The 17,511-nt window shown below is 39.6% G+C and overlaps 1 protein-coding gene across 1 annotated transcript in view; it reads right to left on the bottom strand.

Annotated features, from left to right (window-relative positions):
* The window catches only part of LOC149302550 (ribonuclease 3-like), an 89,365-nt gene extending 74,517 nt beyond the window's left edge, over positions 1–14,848 (bottom strand). Inside the window, exons 1-8 of the mRNA XM_089482230.1 lie at positions 14,002–14,848; positions 13,035–13,110; positions 12,270–12,507; positions 11,796–11,937; positions 9,474–9,622; positions 8,955–9,035; positions 6,738–6,824; positions 5,771–5,857 (exon numbers count right to left, since the gene is read on the bottom strand). Coding sequence (XP_089338356.1) covers positions 5,771–5,857; positions 6,738–6,824; positions 8,955–9,035; positions 9,474–9,622; positions 11,796–11,937; positions 12,270–12,507; positions 13,035–13,110; positions 14,002–14,848 — 1,707 coding nt within the window. The remainder of the gene's footprint in view (positions 1–5,770; positions 5,858–6,737; positions 6,825–8,954; positions 9,036–9,473; positions 9,623–11,795; positions 11,938–12,269; positions 12,508–13,034; positions 13,111–14,001) is intronic.
* Positions 14,849–17,511: the final 2,663 nt, after the last annotated feature.

The raw sequence follows: 17,511 nt of genomic DNA, 5'->3' as shown, positions 1-17,511 counted from the left end.
GGCCAGCCAAGCTCTTCCTACAACAGAAGCTCCCTAGTGTTGGCACACCAAAAAGAGTAGTGAAGTCAAGGAGTTGAAGCAACTCTCCTGTCAACTCCACATTTACCGAATAAATCTGCATCAATTGTGTTACATTGAGTGACCTTGTGATATACCCCCCATCCAGTACACATTTGACAGATTTTTTGAGTAAGAATAGGGTCCTGTGCTTTCAGCCTGCTAGAAGAAATTATTATTAACCTGGCATTCATTGTATTGTCTGTACGCACTCTGATGATATTAAGACTCTGAAAGGTGTATAGAAGCAGATGTTTAATTTCATCGAGGGAGGAAACACTTAATTCAAAAATGAATCGTAACACATTAATAAAACATGCAATTCCATTGTCTGGATGGTTTATCTCATTTGCTTCCTCTGTGAAATTCTGTGTAACAAAAGAGGTCCAAGGCACATTTCCAGAGACATTCAGCTACTTAAACAAAACTAGAAAACAGTCAAGTGTAGTGCTATATAATAACTCTTTTGATAACATGTAGTAATACGAGGAAGATGCAATGATAAACTCTCCTGTAAACCCACTCTTTAGTGAGACCCCAATGTATCCCTGTATTTAAATCATCAGTTGCTCTATGCTGATGAACTTCTTTGTTTTAACACCTTTCCATTTAATAAGAACTGAGTGTAAGAATTTGGCAAACTGTATTAGCATGTCCCAAGTGCCCTGTTTTCAACAGTCTCAATATTTGCACGCCCTGCAACGTTTGCATGCAGTGTGGATCGCGGACTGGTTGGGGAGATGCTCTGATCTCCTCTGACAGGCCCGAGGAGCTGTAAAATCAACAGAGGTGTGTTTTGATGCAGCAAGAGACCTCCATTCTAGTTCCCACACCTTATGACCATCTGGAGGTGAACCTCTATGAGATAGCTGTTTAGGTGTTTGCAGGGGTGTAACTAGAAACCACCGGGCCCCGGTGCAAAAATTTCCCTGGATCCCCTCCGCCCCGACTTCACCAAGTAACATGTCTCACAGCGCCATCGTAGCACCCAAACAGCTTCCCTGTGCCATCTTAGCCTCCAAATAGATGGCCTGTGCCATCTTAGCCTCCAAACAGCTTTCCCGTGTCTCTCTCCCTTTGTGCAGACTGATCCAGCACGCAGGTAATGGATGTGATGTTACTTCCTACATGCTGGATCAGACAGGGCACAGGGACAGAGTGTGAGAACATTCAATCGGATGATCTCTACACACTCTGTGCCGCTAACTGCAGCTAGCGGCTTTTAGAGGTGCGGTCGCATGGGTGGTCCAGGCCCCTATAGTGGCGGGACCACTTTTGTAATGCCCCTGTGAGGGTAGGTGGTCCAGCCTCCTATCACACCATCCCCCTAGGTGTGGCCACACCACTCCCTGACTCCAACAGCACAGCCCAAAATTCCCAATTTGGAAAACCAACATGTTGAGGGGGTATGCATTAGGGTAGGACGGCCTCTGGCAGGTAATTTGGGGTGCTGTTGAATTGCACAGAGATTGTGGTAGTATTGCTCACAAAGTGTATTCTGTGAACTAATATTTACTAATAGTATTTACACTGAACTAGAGAAATATCTAGATCATGGTGCTTTCCAATGTGACTTCCTTCTGTTCAATCTCAGAAAGATGTACGTGTGATTGTGCACCCTCTTTATGTAAGGTTGTAGTCCATATTCACAGACATTTATCCTGCTGGTTAGATTTGGTGGTAGCCAGTGCATTTTGAACAGTGGCTCTTCACGGGTTATATGGTATATATAATACTTGCACTTTGTAAATTAATAAACGTGATTTTATTATAACAAAAAAAACCCCCTGATATTATTTTGATTTTCCCCCCATCAAGCTTCAATTTACTGTACTTATCACGTTACTGCGATTAATGCATTTGTAATACCGGTTTCATAGTTCACATTATGTACTCTGAAATAAGAAATTAAATCCCAAACACACAACCATCAATTGCTTGAAAACATTTAATGGATTGGATTGTTAAGAGAATAATCGGTCAATTAAATAAGAAGGCATAAGATATTCTAAATTCAAAGCACTATGAGTAACTGACAAGCAATTCTGAAAAGGAAAAAAAAATCATAATAAAATTAACTGCTTACAAATGTTATACCAATACATCTAAGCATCTGAAAGCTACTAGATTATCTTGCACCAAAATATAATCATAATTTAAAACAAAGACAAATATATGTAATAAAAGAACATCAAATTAAGATGGAAGAGTACAATAAAATCACATGCCTATTTGGGAAACACATTTTCTCCTGTCAGTTGTCAGAGTTCTGCTCTTGTGTATCATTTTCCTTGGTGTTGTGGTGTCTGCATATTAAATAGTTAATTATTTTATGTATGCATATTTCTTCTTGTGATGAAATTGTAAGCACAATGCCCTGGCACTCCTTTATTATGCACAGTGTGCCCCCTGGTGTAATACAGAGTAGGTTGCGCCTTATCTTGTACGATATATTTTCCTTCGTTTTATTTTCCTCTCTCCTTATTCCTTTCTTTCCCTTAATCACCCTGCTTTGTCTTTCATTTGCTGCCACTGTTTCATATTTGTAATGTCTCAACATTGAAGCCTCTTTCCAAATCCACAGCACAGAATCATTTATTTGCTTATTTAATTTGGCTTTATAATACATGCTTATTATGCATTCAAATACTTTACATCATGGACAATTTCAATCCATAGACTGATTAATGTGGTTGCCAGCTACTAGACCAGACAAGGGAAATAAAATGGCGACACTGCCATTTTAATAATCTATTGTGAGATCAGTGGCCCAGCATACAAGAAATAAAAAATCATTACTGCAAGTTTCAGTACTTGTGACACAAATTAGGGATGCACCGATATATGGGTGGCCGAAATATATCGCCCAAAAAGGCTGTTACCGGCAAAATGAAGATCATGTGATGCCGGCGCTCCGTCATAGAAGCCCCCAGAGGAAGTGCTGGCGGCAGCAGCAGAGGCTGTCAGAGAGAAGGATCCGGGTCCCCTGCAGCGCTGCGGTCTTGTAGTCAGACCTCTATTTGAGGTCTGATTAGAAGACAACCTCGCATATAAGAGGAGGGATATTTTTCAGAGCATTTGACCTGAAAAAAACCTTGTCTTATAATCGAGCAAATAAATATATATATATAGTTATTGATTTTTTGGTCCAATTTTGGTGTGTTACTTACTTTTAATAAAAGTGTATTTTTTGGGGGGGGGGGTTGGGGGTAATTTTCTGTTTCAGCCAAGTGAATGCTGAATTTTCAGTTTTGGTCCAGAATTTTAATTTCGGTGCATTCCTAACACAAATGCTTGAAGTTAAATAATTATTTATCAAATTACTAAAAATGGTCTGATTGACTACAATTCCCATGACACTGAATCTATAGGATAGGTGTATATACATCAGACATAACATTATGACCACCTGCCTATTATAATGTAGGTCCCCCTTTTGCCACCCGTCAAGGCATGGGCTCCACTAGACCTCTGAAGGTGTGCTGTGGTATCTGGCACCAAGACGTTATCAGCAGATCTTTTAAGTCCTGTAATGTGCAAGCTGGGGTCTCCATCGATCAGACTTCTTTGTCCAGCACATCCCACAGATGTTAGAGTGGATTGAGATCTGGAGCATTTGGAGGCCAAGTCAACACCTTGAACTCATTGTGTTCCTCAAACCATTCCTGAAGCATTTTTTCTTTGTGGCAAGTAACATCCACATGAATGGCAGGACCCAAAGTTTCCAAGCAGAACATTGCCCAAAGCATCACACTGCCTCCGCCAGCATGTCTTCTTCCCATAGTACATCCCGATGTCATGTGTGGTGTAGGTAAGCTACGCACATGGCCATCCAGGTGATGTAAAAGAAAGCGTGATTCATCAGACCAGGCCACCTTCTTCCATTACTCTGTGATCCAGTTTTTATGCTCAAGTGCCCATTGTAGATGCTTTTGGCAGTGGACAGGGGTCAGCATGGGCACTTGACTGGTCTGCTGCTATGCAGCTCCATACACAAAAAACTGTGATGCACTGTGCATTCTGACACCTTGTCAAAGGATATGAGCAACTTACACTTTTCCCATTTTCCCTGCTTCTAACCCATCAACTTTGAGGACAAAATGTTCATTTGCTGCCTTATATATCCCAACCACTGACAGGTGCATCGATAAGACTACACTTTTCCACGGAGGTGAGGTGAAGAGGGTGCCCCATTTCCACTTAGGGGGCATACTCACTTTTGTTGCCAAGGTTTAGACATTAATGGCTGTGTGTTGAGTTATTTTACACTGTTATACAGGCTGTACACTCACTACTTTACATTGTAGCAGTGTTGTCACATGAAAAGATATAAAAATATTTACAAAAATGTGAGGGGTGTACTCACTTTTGTAAGATACTGTATGTGTATACGAGTGTACACTGTAGTGTCAGTGAGTGTATGTATAGTGCTGGAGTCAGTCTGCGAGTGTGTGTATATACTATGTCAGTGTGTATGTGTATAGTGTTGGGGTGTGTGTACTGTAGTGTCAGAGCAAGTGTGTATATGTATAGTGCTAGAGTGTGTGTGTGTGTGTGTGTGTGTGTGTGTGCGTGCATAGCGTTAGAGTGTCTGTTTTTATATATGTAAAGTGTTAGCCAGTGTGTGTATGTTTTTGGATAGTGTCTGAATGTGTAGAGGTAGTGTATATGGTGTTGTCAATTAGCATGAGTGTGTGTATCAGCATATAGTGTGTGTATTAGGGTATGGTGTTAGCAATTGTGTACATGAGTGTAGAATCTTAGTGTGTATGTTACGGTAAGGTGTTATTGTGTGTAAGTGTAAGAATATTGGTTACACATACAAGCTTGAGTCTTTATGGTGTAAAATTGTCATAAAGGAGTTAAAAGGAGTACAAAGTGGTGCAACACTAACGAAAGGTGTGTTATATTACGGAACCTAATCTCATTTTATGTATGCCTACCCTACAACATATTCTGTCCATTATCTGGTCTTCATAGGTACGTAAAACCATATCAATTGGACACATCTACTAAAGGGAGTGAGAGATTTTAAGAAACGTATTTAGGCTTCATTTTTTTTATTATAAGTTTACACGGAGAGATGATATATATATCATCTGATCTTTTTTTGTATTTTTACCATTATATCATGCGATAGGATACAAGGGTGGCCTTAAAGTAGGTATATCTGAGCTGAATAACGTGTCTTGGGGGAAAAAAATAAAATAAAATTATATATTATATTATATATATATATATATATATATATATATATATATATATATATATATATATATATGTTTCCCTAGATGCCATAAGGCTGTCTCCTATATCTAGCTTTAGTAAAACCATCAAAATAGCCCTGGGCTCCCATAGGTAAAAATGTTTCCAAACCCGGGACAATTACATGCATTTGTTTCTGCAAAAACATGCACATTGTACTAGCCACACTCCCAGCACATGAGACCAAAATTACATTTTAAGATGCCAGCATCCATATGTGCACCTGTGATGGTGGGACGGTGAAGAAAAGTATCACAATTTAGCCAGTGCATTGTAAATTTGAATACAATCCACACTTAGACAGGGATCTTATCAGCAAACCTACAAATGTGCGGATGTCAATGGGATGTTTTGAGGATGAAAGGTACAATTTAAATGCTATCTATTTCTTGTGTGTTTTTGTTACTCGTGTTGAATAAATCACATCTGAAGACATGCAGTTACTTACATTTGTCAGTGGAGAATGAGAGAACATAGAGAACCCTTCAAAGATGTATTCATGATCATCATACTCAATGACAGTAGGCCGGTCTGTCTAAAATGAAGAAATGCAGATTTTAATTGTTATAGCAGAATTGATCATTTTGTTCTGGCACGTTATTTCAATGCGAGGACACTCTAGTATGTGATTATATATACGTATACACACTTATATACATATACATACACACAAGGACTTCAAAATTAAGTCCTTTCACTAAAAAGTGTCTTTTTTCCAGGCGAGCTTAATGCCCAGGCAAGATGCCAAGGATCAGGCAAGCAGAGGGACTGACCTATTCACCATATAATGCATAATCGCTTCTCTGGCAGGATCTGCTTCAGGGCAAGAAAGAGGTTAATTAAGGAGCAACAGAAGCAAAATAAAATAGTATTCACTAATTCTATTTCTGCTTTAACCTCCACTCTATATATATCAGGAAACCATTAGCATGGATGGAGAAATAAATTAGTGCGCCACCAAATCCAGAGGTAATTGGAAAAGTTCATCTAGGTTGCCAATTTGCAGATAACACACAAATCAACAACAAAAAATAAGATAAGCAAGAATACAGGGTGAAAGCAATCAATCTTTTTTTATGCCTGCACAAAAAAAACAAAACCTGTATAATGCGGAACTGGATATACAGAGTTTACTTTCAATGATGCATACAAAAACACTCTGCATAACCCATAATTCACAATGGGCTTGTATATCACAAGCAAATCAAAGCAAGGAAGTAAAGCAGAGGAACTAAAATGCACTGAAAAGGAATCCATAATGAATAAATTATATATATATATATATATATATATATATATATATATATATATATATATATATATATATATATATATATATATATATACACACACACACTCATACATATACACACACTTCAGATAGTGGGAGAACTTTCATTTCTATAGGGTCTTACCAAGAAATTTGTTGGAGGAGACACTGTTATTCTGTAGTGGAAAAGTCGTCCTGCATTGTTGGTCATAGGACGGCACGCTTTAATAGACTTAGAAAGAAAGAAAAAAATAAAGGTCAATTTATGTAGCCGTACCTCATACAGCTTTGTCTGCAACACCAAACAAATGGCTTGGAACAAAAAGGGAGACAGAGACAACAGGTAAATATATACACACGTCGAGTTACTCAAAACGTGCAGGCTGGAAGTCATTCGCATGCGTACAATTTTAATTCCGCAACTCATCTACATATACAAACTCTGGAAATGGCGTATTAATGGTATATTGAAGTACTCAGGCAAGTTCTTTAATATTGTTTCTTTACAAAAGACTACTGACCTACTGAAGGGCACTGGGGTGCAAGGCTTCAACCCCTTCTCTTGCCAAGATCTGTGCCAGATTGGGCCGCTAGAAGAATCTAACTATTGGGGGTTTTTTTGTACATATGCATGGGGGTCTGGACCGCTGGCTAAATCTCAGGCAAGCCAGTGCTGGAGCTGTCTGGAGGAGAGTATCCACACACGTTCACCAGCAAGCAGGAGATGCATTCGGAGCGAATGTACCTCCTCCCGTAAGCCAAGGAGCTTGGGACGGGGAAACAGGGATGATTCCGATTAGGGCTCCAACTTTCATAGTCGATTAGTTGGCCCATGTTTTCGATTAATCGGATAAAAAAAAATGTCAATTTTTAATTTATTTAAAATAATTTAATGAACAAACTGGATGTTAAAAGCAAACAGCAGAATAAAAAAAAACAACTTTAAGAAAAATGCATTTCTTATTTTTATTTCCCAACCTGTCCCCCCAATTATGCACATTTGAGCCCAGACATGCCACACTGCCTCCCACATATACCACTCTACCCTCCCCACATATGCCTTATATACCCTATATGCCTTATACCCCCTGATATGACACTGTGCCCTCTGATATGACACTGTGCCCCCCCAGATATGTCTTATACCCCAAGATATGCCAGTCTGCCCTCCCCAGATATGCCTTATATCCCCTATATGCCTTATACCCCCATATATGCCACTCTGCCCACCCAGATGGCAGATGGCGATTTGTTGTTGCAGCCCTAATTCTGATGAATCCCTTTATTCATAGGGAAGCAATTAAAATTTTTTGGGTATATTGTTCCACTCAGCTATAATATCCCAAGGTAAGCATTAAAAAAACATTACATGGGACCTCAAAAACCATAGTATGGCACTTACAGTATGTATGTAGTCTTCACAGCACAATATATTCATTTCAATTTCTGCAATCTAATAATAGTATAGGAAGACCAATAGCATATATCCTGTTTTATTATTAACCGTCTTTCACAGATGCTTCTTTTTATTACAAAAGGTAACTTATTACATTAGGGGGGGGGAAACTATATAAAAATTATAAATATATTGGCTGAAAACTTAACGTACAAAACAGGTCGGGAACCATTAACTAAAAAGAAACAGACTGCGCTTATGTTGCCATGGTTAAGTCTTCAATAAGTTTTCAATCTCTTACAGCTACAGGGCAATGTTAAGACCATTGTGTTAATGTTACTTGCGGAGCACAAAAGATGCATTAACGGAACAAATGCACGTATTCAGCTACTGTGCTATAGAAAAATGTCTTGCTACTTGCCCAAGTGATTACAATTAGCTTTCAGGATTTACATGTTCACCAAGAATCTCTTTTTTTTTTGTAGTTCTAGAGTAACGAGATCCTCTGGCTAAACACCTACATGCTGCTGACAAGCACTTGTTTGGAGCGTGTCAAGAGAGAAAACCATGCACTGCTGAATTTAATTCCATCCCCGCTCAGTGTGTATTCCACTCGGTATAGCTCTAAAACTATACTTGGAAAAAAAAAAAAAAAGTGCAGAAACGCCTCGATACTCTGAAGACAATTAAACACTTTTTTTTCTTCTTACTTCTGTCAGGATGATTATACCCAATGTCAAATGACATCATTGTAGACTTTCAAGCAGATTGTAGAATGTCTCGTATAATAATCACATTATGTGTGTGTGTATATATATATATATATATATATATATATATATATATATATATATACACCACAGTTATTGTAGATAGGCTCAGTAAAATATTTGAAGACCATATGTGGGACTAAGACTTAGCTGATACGTACATATAAATGTATATAATGGCGATTAAGGTTCTTACCTCCTCTCCAGGATACATGCTGTGCCTAATTCCTGTCCGCCTGGCTTTAACGCTACACTTACACAGGGGTCCATCATTCATCTGATAAAAGCAAAGCGGGTTGTATTGTTATTAACAGATAAAACAAATCATTGATGGCAATGCGATGTCATACTATCTAGGAAACCAATGTCAAACTCAGAAACATTGACTTACTTTGCCTATTTCTAAATTTGACGTAGAAAGAAATGGTTGGTTCTCTGTTAATAACAGTATCATTTTAATAAACATGAATAGATGAAACATGTATATAGCAGGCTCTATAGATTCATTTTATTGTGTTAGAAAACGAGCTCAGAGGGACTCTTGAGATGCCACCGCCTAGAAGTCACTGCTTCAACACAATAAGACCGTTTCTGCTCGGGGGGTCTACACAAAGACAGATGCCACCAACAGAGATCGCTGCGCTCGCTGTTCTCTTTAGCAATACATCTGAGAAGCCATGCCGGGTCGGAGACGCTGTGTGTTGGTAATACTGACCTGGCCGGGGTCATTGTACCAAAGTTCTTCATGCAGGCGATCGGGATGAGCTTTCTTTCTCTTTATTTCAGCGATCACATCAAATACCTCCGAGTCAGAAGTGCTGGAGCAGCTATCATCTGTATCACAGTCAGACTCGCTGGAGCTCTCTGGTAAAAACAAAAAACAAAAGATGTTTAAGTATATAAGAAACGTGTGTAATACTGTTCTTTCTGTCATGTGTCATGTACACCCATCGGTGGGATGCGGAGGGTGCATTTCCGAAGCAGTATTGTTGTTGCATTGCAGTAATAAACTGAGGAGTGCAAGAAGTTTTAGTATTTTGACTTTGAATTTCTAAAAGTCTGATATAATTGTACTGCGACTAAGACATACTGAAAAGACAAGACAAACAAAGCCACGGCGAGTTCGTTGTAAACGCCTTCTAGACGACAAATAGAATATGGTCAGATCAGAATTACGATACCATTAAAGGGCAAATTATTAAAGGTAACAGTAAGATACGGTAGCGTTTCTACAACAGAGTATCCTGTACACGACTTTTTGTTCAAAGACTATCTTTAATCAGCCACTTTGCCTGCCAGGTGCCATTAGCTTCTGACACTACGCATCTGAGGATGATCAACAGAATTTGGTTTCACTAAAACATATTTACAAACCAAAATATAAAGCAGTGCTGAAGGTTTCGGGAAAGTGGAAGTCTTTTTTCATGTTTCCACATTATCAGCCCAAGGATTCATGGGGAGCACTACGTGCAGGATATGTACTTAGGGACACTTCCTGTTTTCAGCAGAAGTAGCAAAGGGGAGGAGGCAAACGAGGTGTACGTCTTTTTTTATAACTTCAATAGCTTTAGAATGCTAGCAAGAAAGAGGAGGACTATTGCGAAATGGTACATAAAAGGCAAATCAGTCACGGAAGTCATAAACCGTTATCCAAATGTAACAAAGAGATATTGTATTCCAAGGAGCCACGCCACTTGTGTCAAAATTTCTTAACAGTGGCTAAACAACGTAACGTGCTAGCATTCCAACCTATTTTTTTCAAGGCTCTGAAAATGGCAAATCTGGCAAGGTATGGCAATACATACCATTGTAGAGACAGGCCATACATTTAAAATCAGAAGTTAAAATGGCCCATTAAATAAATGCAAGGGGCTTCACCATGCCGAACAAAGTGATAGAGGAATTCATACTTTAATATGCATTTTTTTTATTGCTATGGCTGCATGGGACAAGAATGCCCCTTAACACTCGTTTCTATACTTAACATACAATATCATTTTGTCATTATTAAAGCGGTGTAGTCTGTAAAACATTAGTTGGCTGAAACATTTAACAATGGGCCTGAAATAAGGCCGCTTTCTAGAGCTTTTGGAACATGCATTATGCAGACCCAACTTTGCCTTCTTACAGAAGTATCTTTATGGGGTTGCTCATTCGAGATGCACAGCTATACCAGGGAATTAATTCACCTGCAATGTCCTAGGTTAGCAAATAAATAGGTTAACATGTTTTAAACAAGCCTTGTTGTGGGGTTCACCAATAGCACATGCTCCTGCCACAACTAATGAAATGATATTTTTTCCCAAACAATATCCTGCTGGGATAATAATGCAGATTTAGATACGTTCCTCTATGGTACACACGGAAGATTCGTTTTTAATAGCCAGGTAAGCACAAAGCCAAGCATCAAAAGCACCTGAACTAGTCGTCATGGCTTCTCACTGATAATGAACACATGTTGAACACAGCAAAGGTTTAAAGGTGCTCATCTATCTACTGAATTTAATGCTTTTGTAACTAAATGCAGCATTATAACACATGTAGTGCTGTCAAATGCCCCAAACCCTCCTAGAAATAATACTAGGAACGCTTGCCATGCAACACACAAGCAGACACGTTCTGAATATTTGTAATGTGTTTATGTGACTGAATCTCCAGGGGAAATAAAACTTGACAAAGGTTAACACGCTAGACTGTACATGTTATGTCAAAGTTAAAGAGCAGCCAACGCTTACATAGTTGGTTGAAGTCAGTGAAACATTGAATTTGATGGCAAATAAAAACTGGCCCATAGTCTAGCCATTTTTTAAAGCCTATTCCATTCATGTCTTAGATTCAGGGTAGCCTTATGCCAACCACAAACATGGTTAATTTCCTTCACGGTATTAACATCTACCACTTCAGCTGATGCAGAGTAATAGTGACCAGTGACTGACTTTCCCAATGACCTTCAGAGTCCTCAGTGACTATAACCGTACACCAGTTTAAAGCTTAAAGCAGCAGTTCCCATCTGCATAACACAAATCTGATTTCTTACCTAAATGCTCATCTAATTTGGTTGCTGGTGGCTCCCACGCAGGTCTAGCTGCTTTAGCAACTGTTTGACGTTTTCCAAGCTCTTCTTCAAACCTGTCGTATAAATCACGTAGTCTACTTGTGCCGACTACCGTGGAGTCACCCTGTGAAGCAAACAAGGAAAATGATTGTGATTACAATTGCACAGCTGGACTTTACCTTGGACTGTAGCTAATGTAGTTCACAAATAGGAGTAAGAGGAGAGAACACAACAAAATGGGGTTTTTTTTATCTTGTTTTCTCTTTAGCTCACTAGGGACTAAGGGGTAAAGCATGGTTCCTGTGTCCATAACTGGACAATTGGACATAAACCTACAAGACTCAACTGTTGGTCCATTAGAAAACTGAGACATTTTTAATAACTGCTTGTGCTGGAAAATACACATTTGTAAAATTATGGAAATTGCCTGCTGTACCATACACATGCAAAACTCACCACCTGGTCCATTGGATCACTAGTGTAGTAACTTTCAGAATGGGTGCAGCGAACCCACACTGGTTTAAGCAATTCTTCTTCCTCATCGTCATTTCTGTCCAACAGGTTCTCATCCAGAGGATCTTTCTCTTTAATAGAAGTGTAACTTTTTTCCTTTCCTGAGGAAGGGCTCTCTGGGGCACATTCCTTGTCCTCTTCTTCCCACCTTGCTCTCTTATGCCCTCGACTAGTAGATGGACTTCAGAAGATGAGGGAAAAAAAAAAAACCATTTATGCTGGATTCATCAGAGTGTTAACTGAAGTTAATAATTGGTGCACTAATTAGTATTTAATACTCTGTGTTAGTCGAATGCCGTGAGGGTAAACAACTCAATGCATATTGCATGTTCAAAACACTGGATTATTAAGTATTTAGAAATCTCTCACAAAGTGTACCCTCGCTCTTATTGTGTGCCAAACACTGAATATATATCTATCTTCACGCATTTCCATTAAGACTAAAAACACGTCAACAATGTATGTAATTGCAACAACGAGCACTCTAATAACACACATGCGTGATTTCCAGCGATGCACTCTTACTACTAAAAAGTAGTGCCAATAAAACACCATTAAACCATGGGTTGGCATATATTTACCTAAAAAATTTGGTCTTGTCCAGCTGTCAGACAGCACAGGCATGGAAAACATAGTATTTTCCGAATACTCTGTAACCACTTGTACAGTTGCGAAGCTTGAACATTTACAATCCAAACCATCGCCTACCTTTTTGGTCTCTTTCTGTAATTTCTTTCTGGTGTTACTGACCGTCGACTATCCCGATGTCTGTGCCTTTCTCTGCACAAATATTAGACACAAGGTTCAGACACGATCACACAGTATTTTTCTATTTTCCGGACAAAGAAAGCTTGAAAGAGTACCACATGCAGACAAATAGAACAGATGCATCACTTTCTGTAGCCTTGGCATTGCCAGTTGGGACACAAAAAGTTAAGTTCGTATGGCAGGTATAAAAATGTACAGGCAGGATGAGCCAGATGGCTCTTATATACACTTATATATCAAATTCTATATTTATAAGGCTATATTGTCAGGAAAAAAATAGGAGGATACAGAGAGTTAACATCGTGCTGTCACTGCCATGAATAAGACCATTAGAACAGTTCATATTTCAGCAAATAAAAAAAAAAGATGCAATACAGATGAGAAACGAGTGTGAAAAGTGCCTCAAGCTCCGAAATAACAAGAACAAAGTTAAAGCAAATGGTCTCTATAGAGGGTCAAAGGACCCTGCTAGAAATGAAGTATTTTACAATCTGAAGACATTTATTTGATGAGCAGGCTGCTAAGTGATAATATATCTGCCTATAATTTGTCTTTTATTGAATAAATGTGGGAAGAAAATGTTAAAATACCCATAGAAATACAGAGCAATAAACACTGTGGATGCCATGATCCTTATGAAATCCTACAGGTTTCTGTGAAATATTTTGAGTTATCTATAAAAAGAAAATCAGGCATAAAACTCCAGAAGTGGTCATATCACCATAGCAACAGATGAATGATGAAACCAGCAGAACTATAGTGATAAGATCACATTTAATACACTGCACCAGAACAGATATTTAATAGTAAGCCCCATTGTGTGGCAGCTATACCTTCTCACGATCAATTGCCGCTGAGACTGTGGCGCTAAACTGAATTGTATGCTAGTAGCGTATCATAACCTGCCTGTTTCGATCGTAGCTTGAGTGACGTGGAGAACTTCTGCTGTGAGACGGTGATTTACTGTACTCATATTCAGACCGGTGTCGCATACTGTCTTGTCTTCGTTGTCGTTCTGGGCTTCTTCCTCTGTCACGGCGATCGCCGTGTTTTTCAGGCCGGTGTCGCTCACTATGATAGTAGTCTCGATGGCGGTGATCTTCAAAGTGCCTGGCTCTGTCAGGTCCTCTGTGATCACTCTGTGAATTGTCGGTCTGGTACTGACTTTGGCTGTTGTGTCTGTAGTGACCGGTTCCTTGAAACGATGTCGTACTAGGCAGGTAACTGTTATGGTTAGTTGGAAGGGGTGGAGGGGGAAGCGGTGGGGGAGGAAAACCTTGTGGGGGATATCCAGGGTATGTAGACTGATAGCCTACATGGGTAGGTGGTGGAGGAATAATTGGAGGTGGTGGTATTAAAGGTGGCATCACATAAGGATAAGAACACTGCACGATAGGTTGACTATTATTTATAGGGTTTCCTGGGGTAGGTACAGGGGGTGGTGGAAAACATGGAGGCACTGAATAACCTTGTCTGACCGGGTAGGGCGGCCTTGGGATGGACTGGTTAGCCGTAGTCTGGGTCGTTGAGGTAAAAGGCGGTGGGTAAGACATGTAATCTGGTCTAGGGGGAATATAGCCAGTGTTAGGGAGGCTGGAAACATTTGGAGGGGGAACACTTGGAGGATTATAGCAATACTGTGTAGAGGTTTGTTGTGGCTGGGTGGTTCTCGTGCTTTGTGGTCTGTAAGACTGCACGGACGCGACAGGGACTCCTCCGCTTTGTGGGCCTCCTTGTGTTGGTTGTAGAGACATTGTCTAAAATAAATAAATAAAAAAGTATGCCTGGTCACCACCCCATATTATCACATGACGCTACAATAGCACAGAGCTCAAACACCAAAATATAGCATCCCATTAGAGAAATAAGAATTTCTACAGGTACAGTGTACACAGGTCAAAAATAAACTCCGCTAACGTAAACCACGTAAAGTCTGTCTGATGACGCTTGTTCTTGCTTCCGTGCTCGGAGGAAGCTGTGTTTCTACTGAAGTTTGTCCAAAAGTTTTGCAATTCTAAAGAAACAGTTGCATGTATTGCAAGGATCAAACCCTTCCAACAGCTGTCCGTGTCACTGACATTTCAAACGTCATTCTAACCAAGGTAATCGATGATCTCTTTACCGCCAACTGCACACACTGCTTATTCACCATTAATACTACTTGAGCTGTCTGGCACTTTTGACAAAACTAACCATTTACTTCTAACCCAAAGTATTTGCCACATTGGTACAGGGGTATCCTGCTTTAATGCTTTTCCATTATATTCAATTTTTTTTTTATTTTTTTTAGGAATCGCCATAAGCAAGGGATGAAAATATATTAAGGTAAGCGATTTTCACTCTACAGTGAGGTCTGGTCCCTAATTATTAGTGGGGTATACTTGCATCCCTAGCGATTCCCACCAAACTGTGATTGTTAAACCTTCGTTGTTCCTACACTATAGTTTCTTATGGACTTTAATTAAATTTATATGTTGATGATACCCAAGCTAGATCTCTTCTTCTGAACAGACACCCTTGCGTTTCTCAAGTCACTAGTTGTCTTTCTGCTGCCTCCTGTTTTCCTCTTGTGACCTTAAATTCAAACTACCGTATTTGCTCGATTATAAGACGAGGTTTTTTCCAGAGCAAATGCTCTGAAAAATATCCCCTCGTCTTATAATCGAGGTCGTCTTCTAATCAGACCTCATTCTGCTGGGGCCAGGCTGCTTACCGGGCTTTGGTCGCTAGCAGCGTCTCTGCTATTAGCAGCAGGAGAACAGGAAGCTAACAAAGTCCTCACATAAGTTTTTGGGTAAGTATGTGTGATTAATGGAATGAATGAGTATTTAACCGTTTGTGAATGAGTGTGTGTGTGATAGCATGGATGTGTAAGGTGGGTGGTGGTGGTGGTAGCATGGCATAGGGAGGCTGTAATCACACTACTATCATCCCCAGGTTTCAGCATGTACTGGCTGCCTTGGCTTGATAGGAGTGTGATTGCTGTTAGCAGTTATATATATACCTCCAGAAATGCATTTTAACCCCCTATATGCCACTCAGCCCCATGATATGCCTTTTAACCCCCTATATGCCAGAGTGGCATATAGGGGTATGAGGCATATCATGGGGCAGAGGGGCATATAGGGGGTTAAAAGGCATATCATGGGGCACAGTGGCATATAGGAGGGTATAAGACATTTCTGGAGGCAGAGTGGCATATAGAGGGTTAAAAGGCACATCATGATGCAGAGTGGCAAATAGGGGGGTATAAGGCATTTCTGGGGGCAGAGTGGCAAGTCTGGGGGCAGATGTGCATAACTGGGGGGGGCAGGTTGGCAAATAAAAGGAAATAAAAAAATATATATTTTTCTCCATCATAGCTTTTATTAAATATGAAAATTAGTTTACATGAATTAATATTTACTAGTAAAACTTTTTTCCTATAGGGTAGTCTTAGATTCAGGCTTTTTGTTTTTTTCCTAAATTAATATTTTGATTTTGGGGGGTCGTCTTATAATCGAGCAAATACGGTAAATCTTAACTACTGTCGGAGAACTTCCGAGTACTTATATACCTTGGGGTTCCAAATTGTATAAGTATCCTGATCGACCAGTTAGAGAGAAATCAGACACACACTGAATTATCCCTCACTGGGAGTATCTCAACTATCTTTCCTACATTTTAGGCACTCCATTTTAGAGTCATCCTTAATCCTCCCTTTCTTATTGAAGATACCACCAAAAAAGCTAATAGATGCTCTAATCCAGGGCTGCACATAACCGGTCCTCGAGGGCTACAAACAGCCCAGGAATTCTACATACCCATTGCCTGAAACACAAGTAGTCCCTTCATAACTACTGTAACCCTGTTCTTATCCAAACTCTCCATTTTCTTTACTTCTCCTCATCGTAATCTTGTTACCATGGCTCAGACTGACGAATCATCTTTCCATCCTTTATACCACCACACCAACTGCCAGGATATATTTTAATCATATTACGCTCAACGTATAGGAATGCTCAATAATGCTATGTGTTATATGCTATGCTATATATGAATATAGAGCAGTACATACAAATTGGAGAATCTGGAGAGATCTATTGTCAGGTGGTTGTCACATATTCTATATAGTAGCTACATATGGATAGCTACTACTATATATCATGTATGTGGACATAATAAGGTAACACATATATGGCTGCTCATGGGTAATTCTGACCAAATACTTTTCTATGGCATGAAGAATTCATAGATGTCCACTTCTAAAAGATTCACACCGAAACCCTAAGGCTGTGTGCAGAACCAATGCAAGCGCCACAACTAGACACCAGAATAAAATGGTATACAAACTCTACATTACGGGAGATAGAAGCATATGTATTTGCCGTCTTTTCCCTCCGTTCCCGTTATAATTACCCCACTCACCCGACAGCAA

This window comes from Sceloporus occidentalis, unplaced genomic scaffold (assembly GCF_023333645.1).
Source record: "Sceloporus occidentalis isolate IW3139 unplaced genomic scaffold, rSceOcc1.0.p SCAF_18, whole genome shotgun sequence".
Lineage (NCBI taxonomy): Eukaryota > Metazoa > Chordata > Lepidosauria > Squamata > Phrynosomatidae > Sceloporus > Sceloporus occidentalis.
Note: the sequence above shows the minus strand (reverse complement) of the source record. Positions and strands in the feature narration are given on the sequence as shown.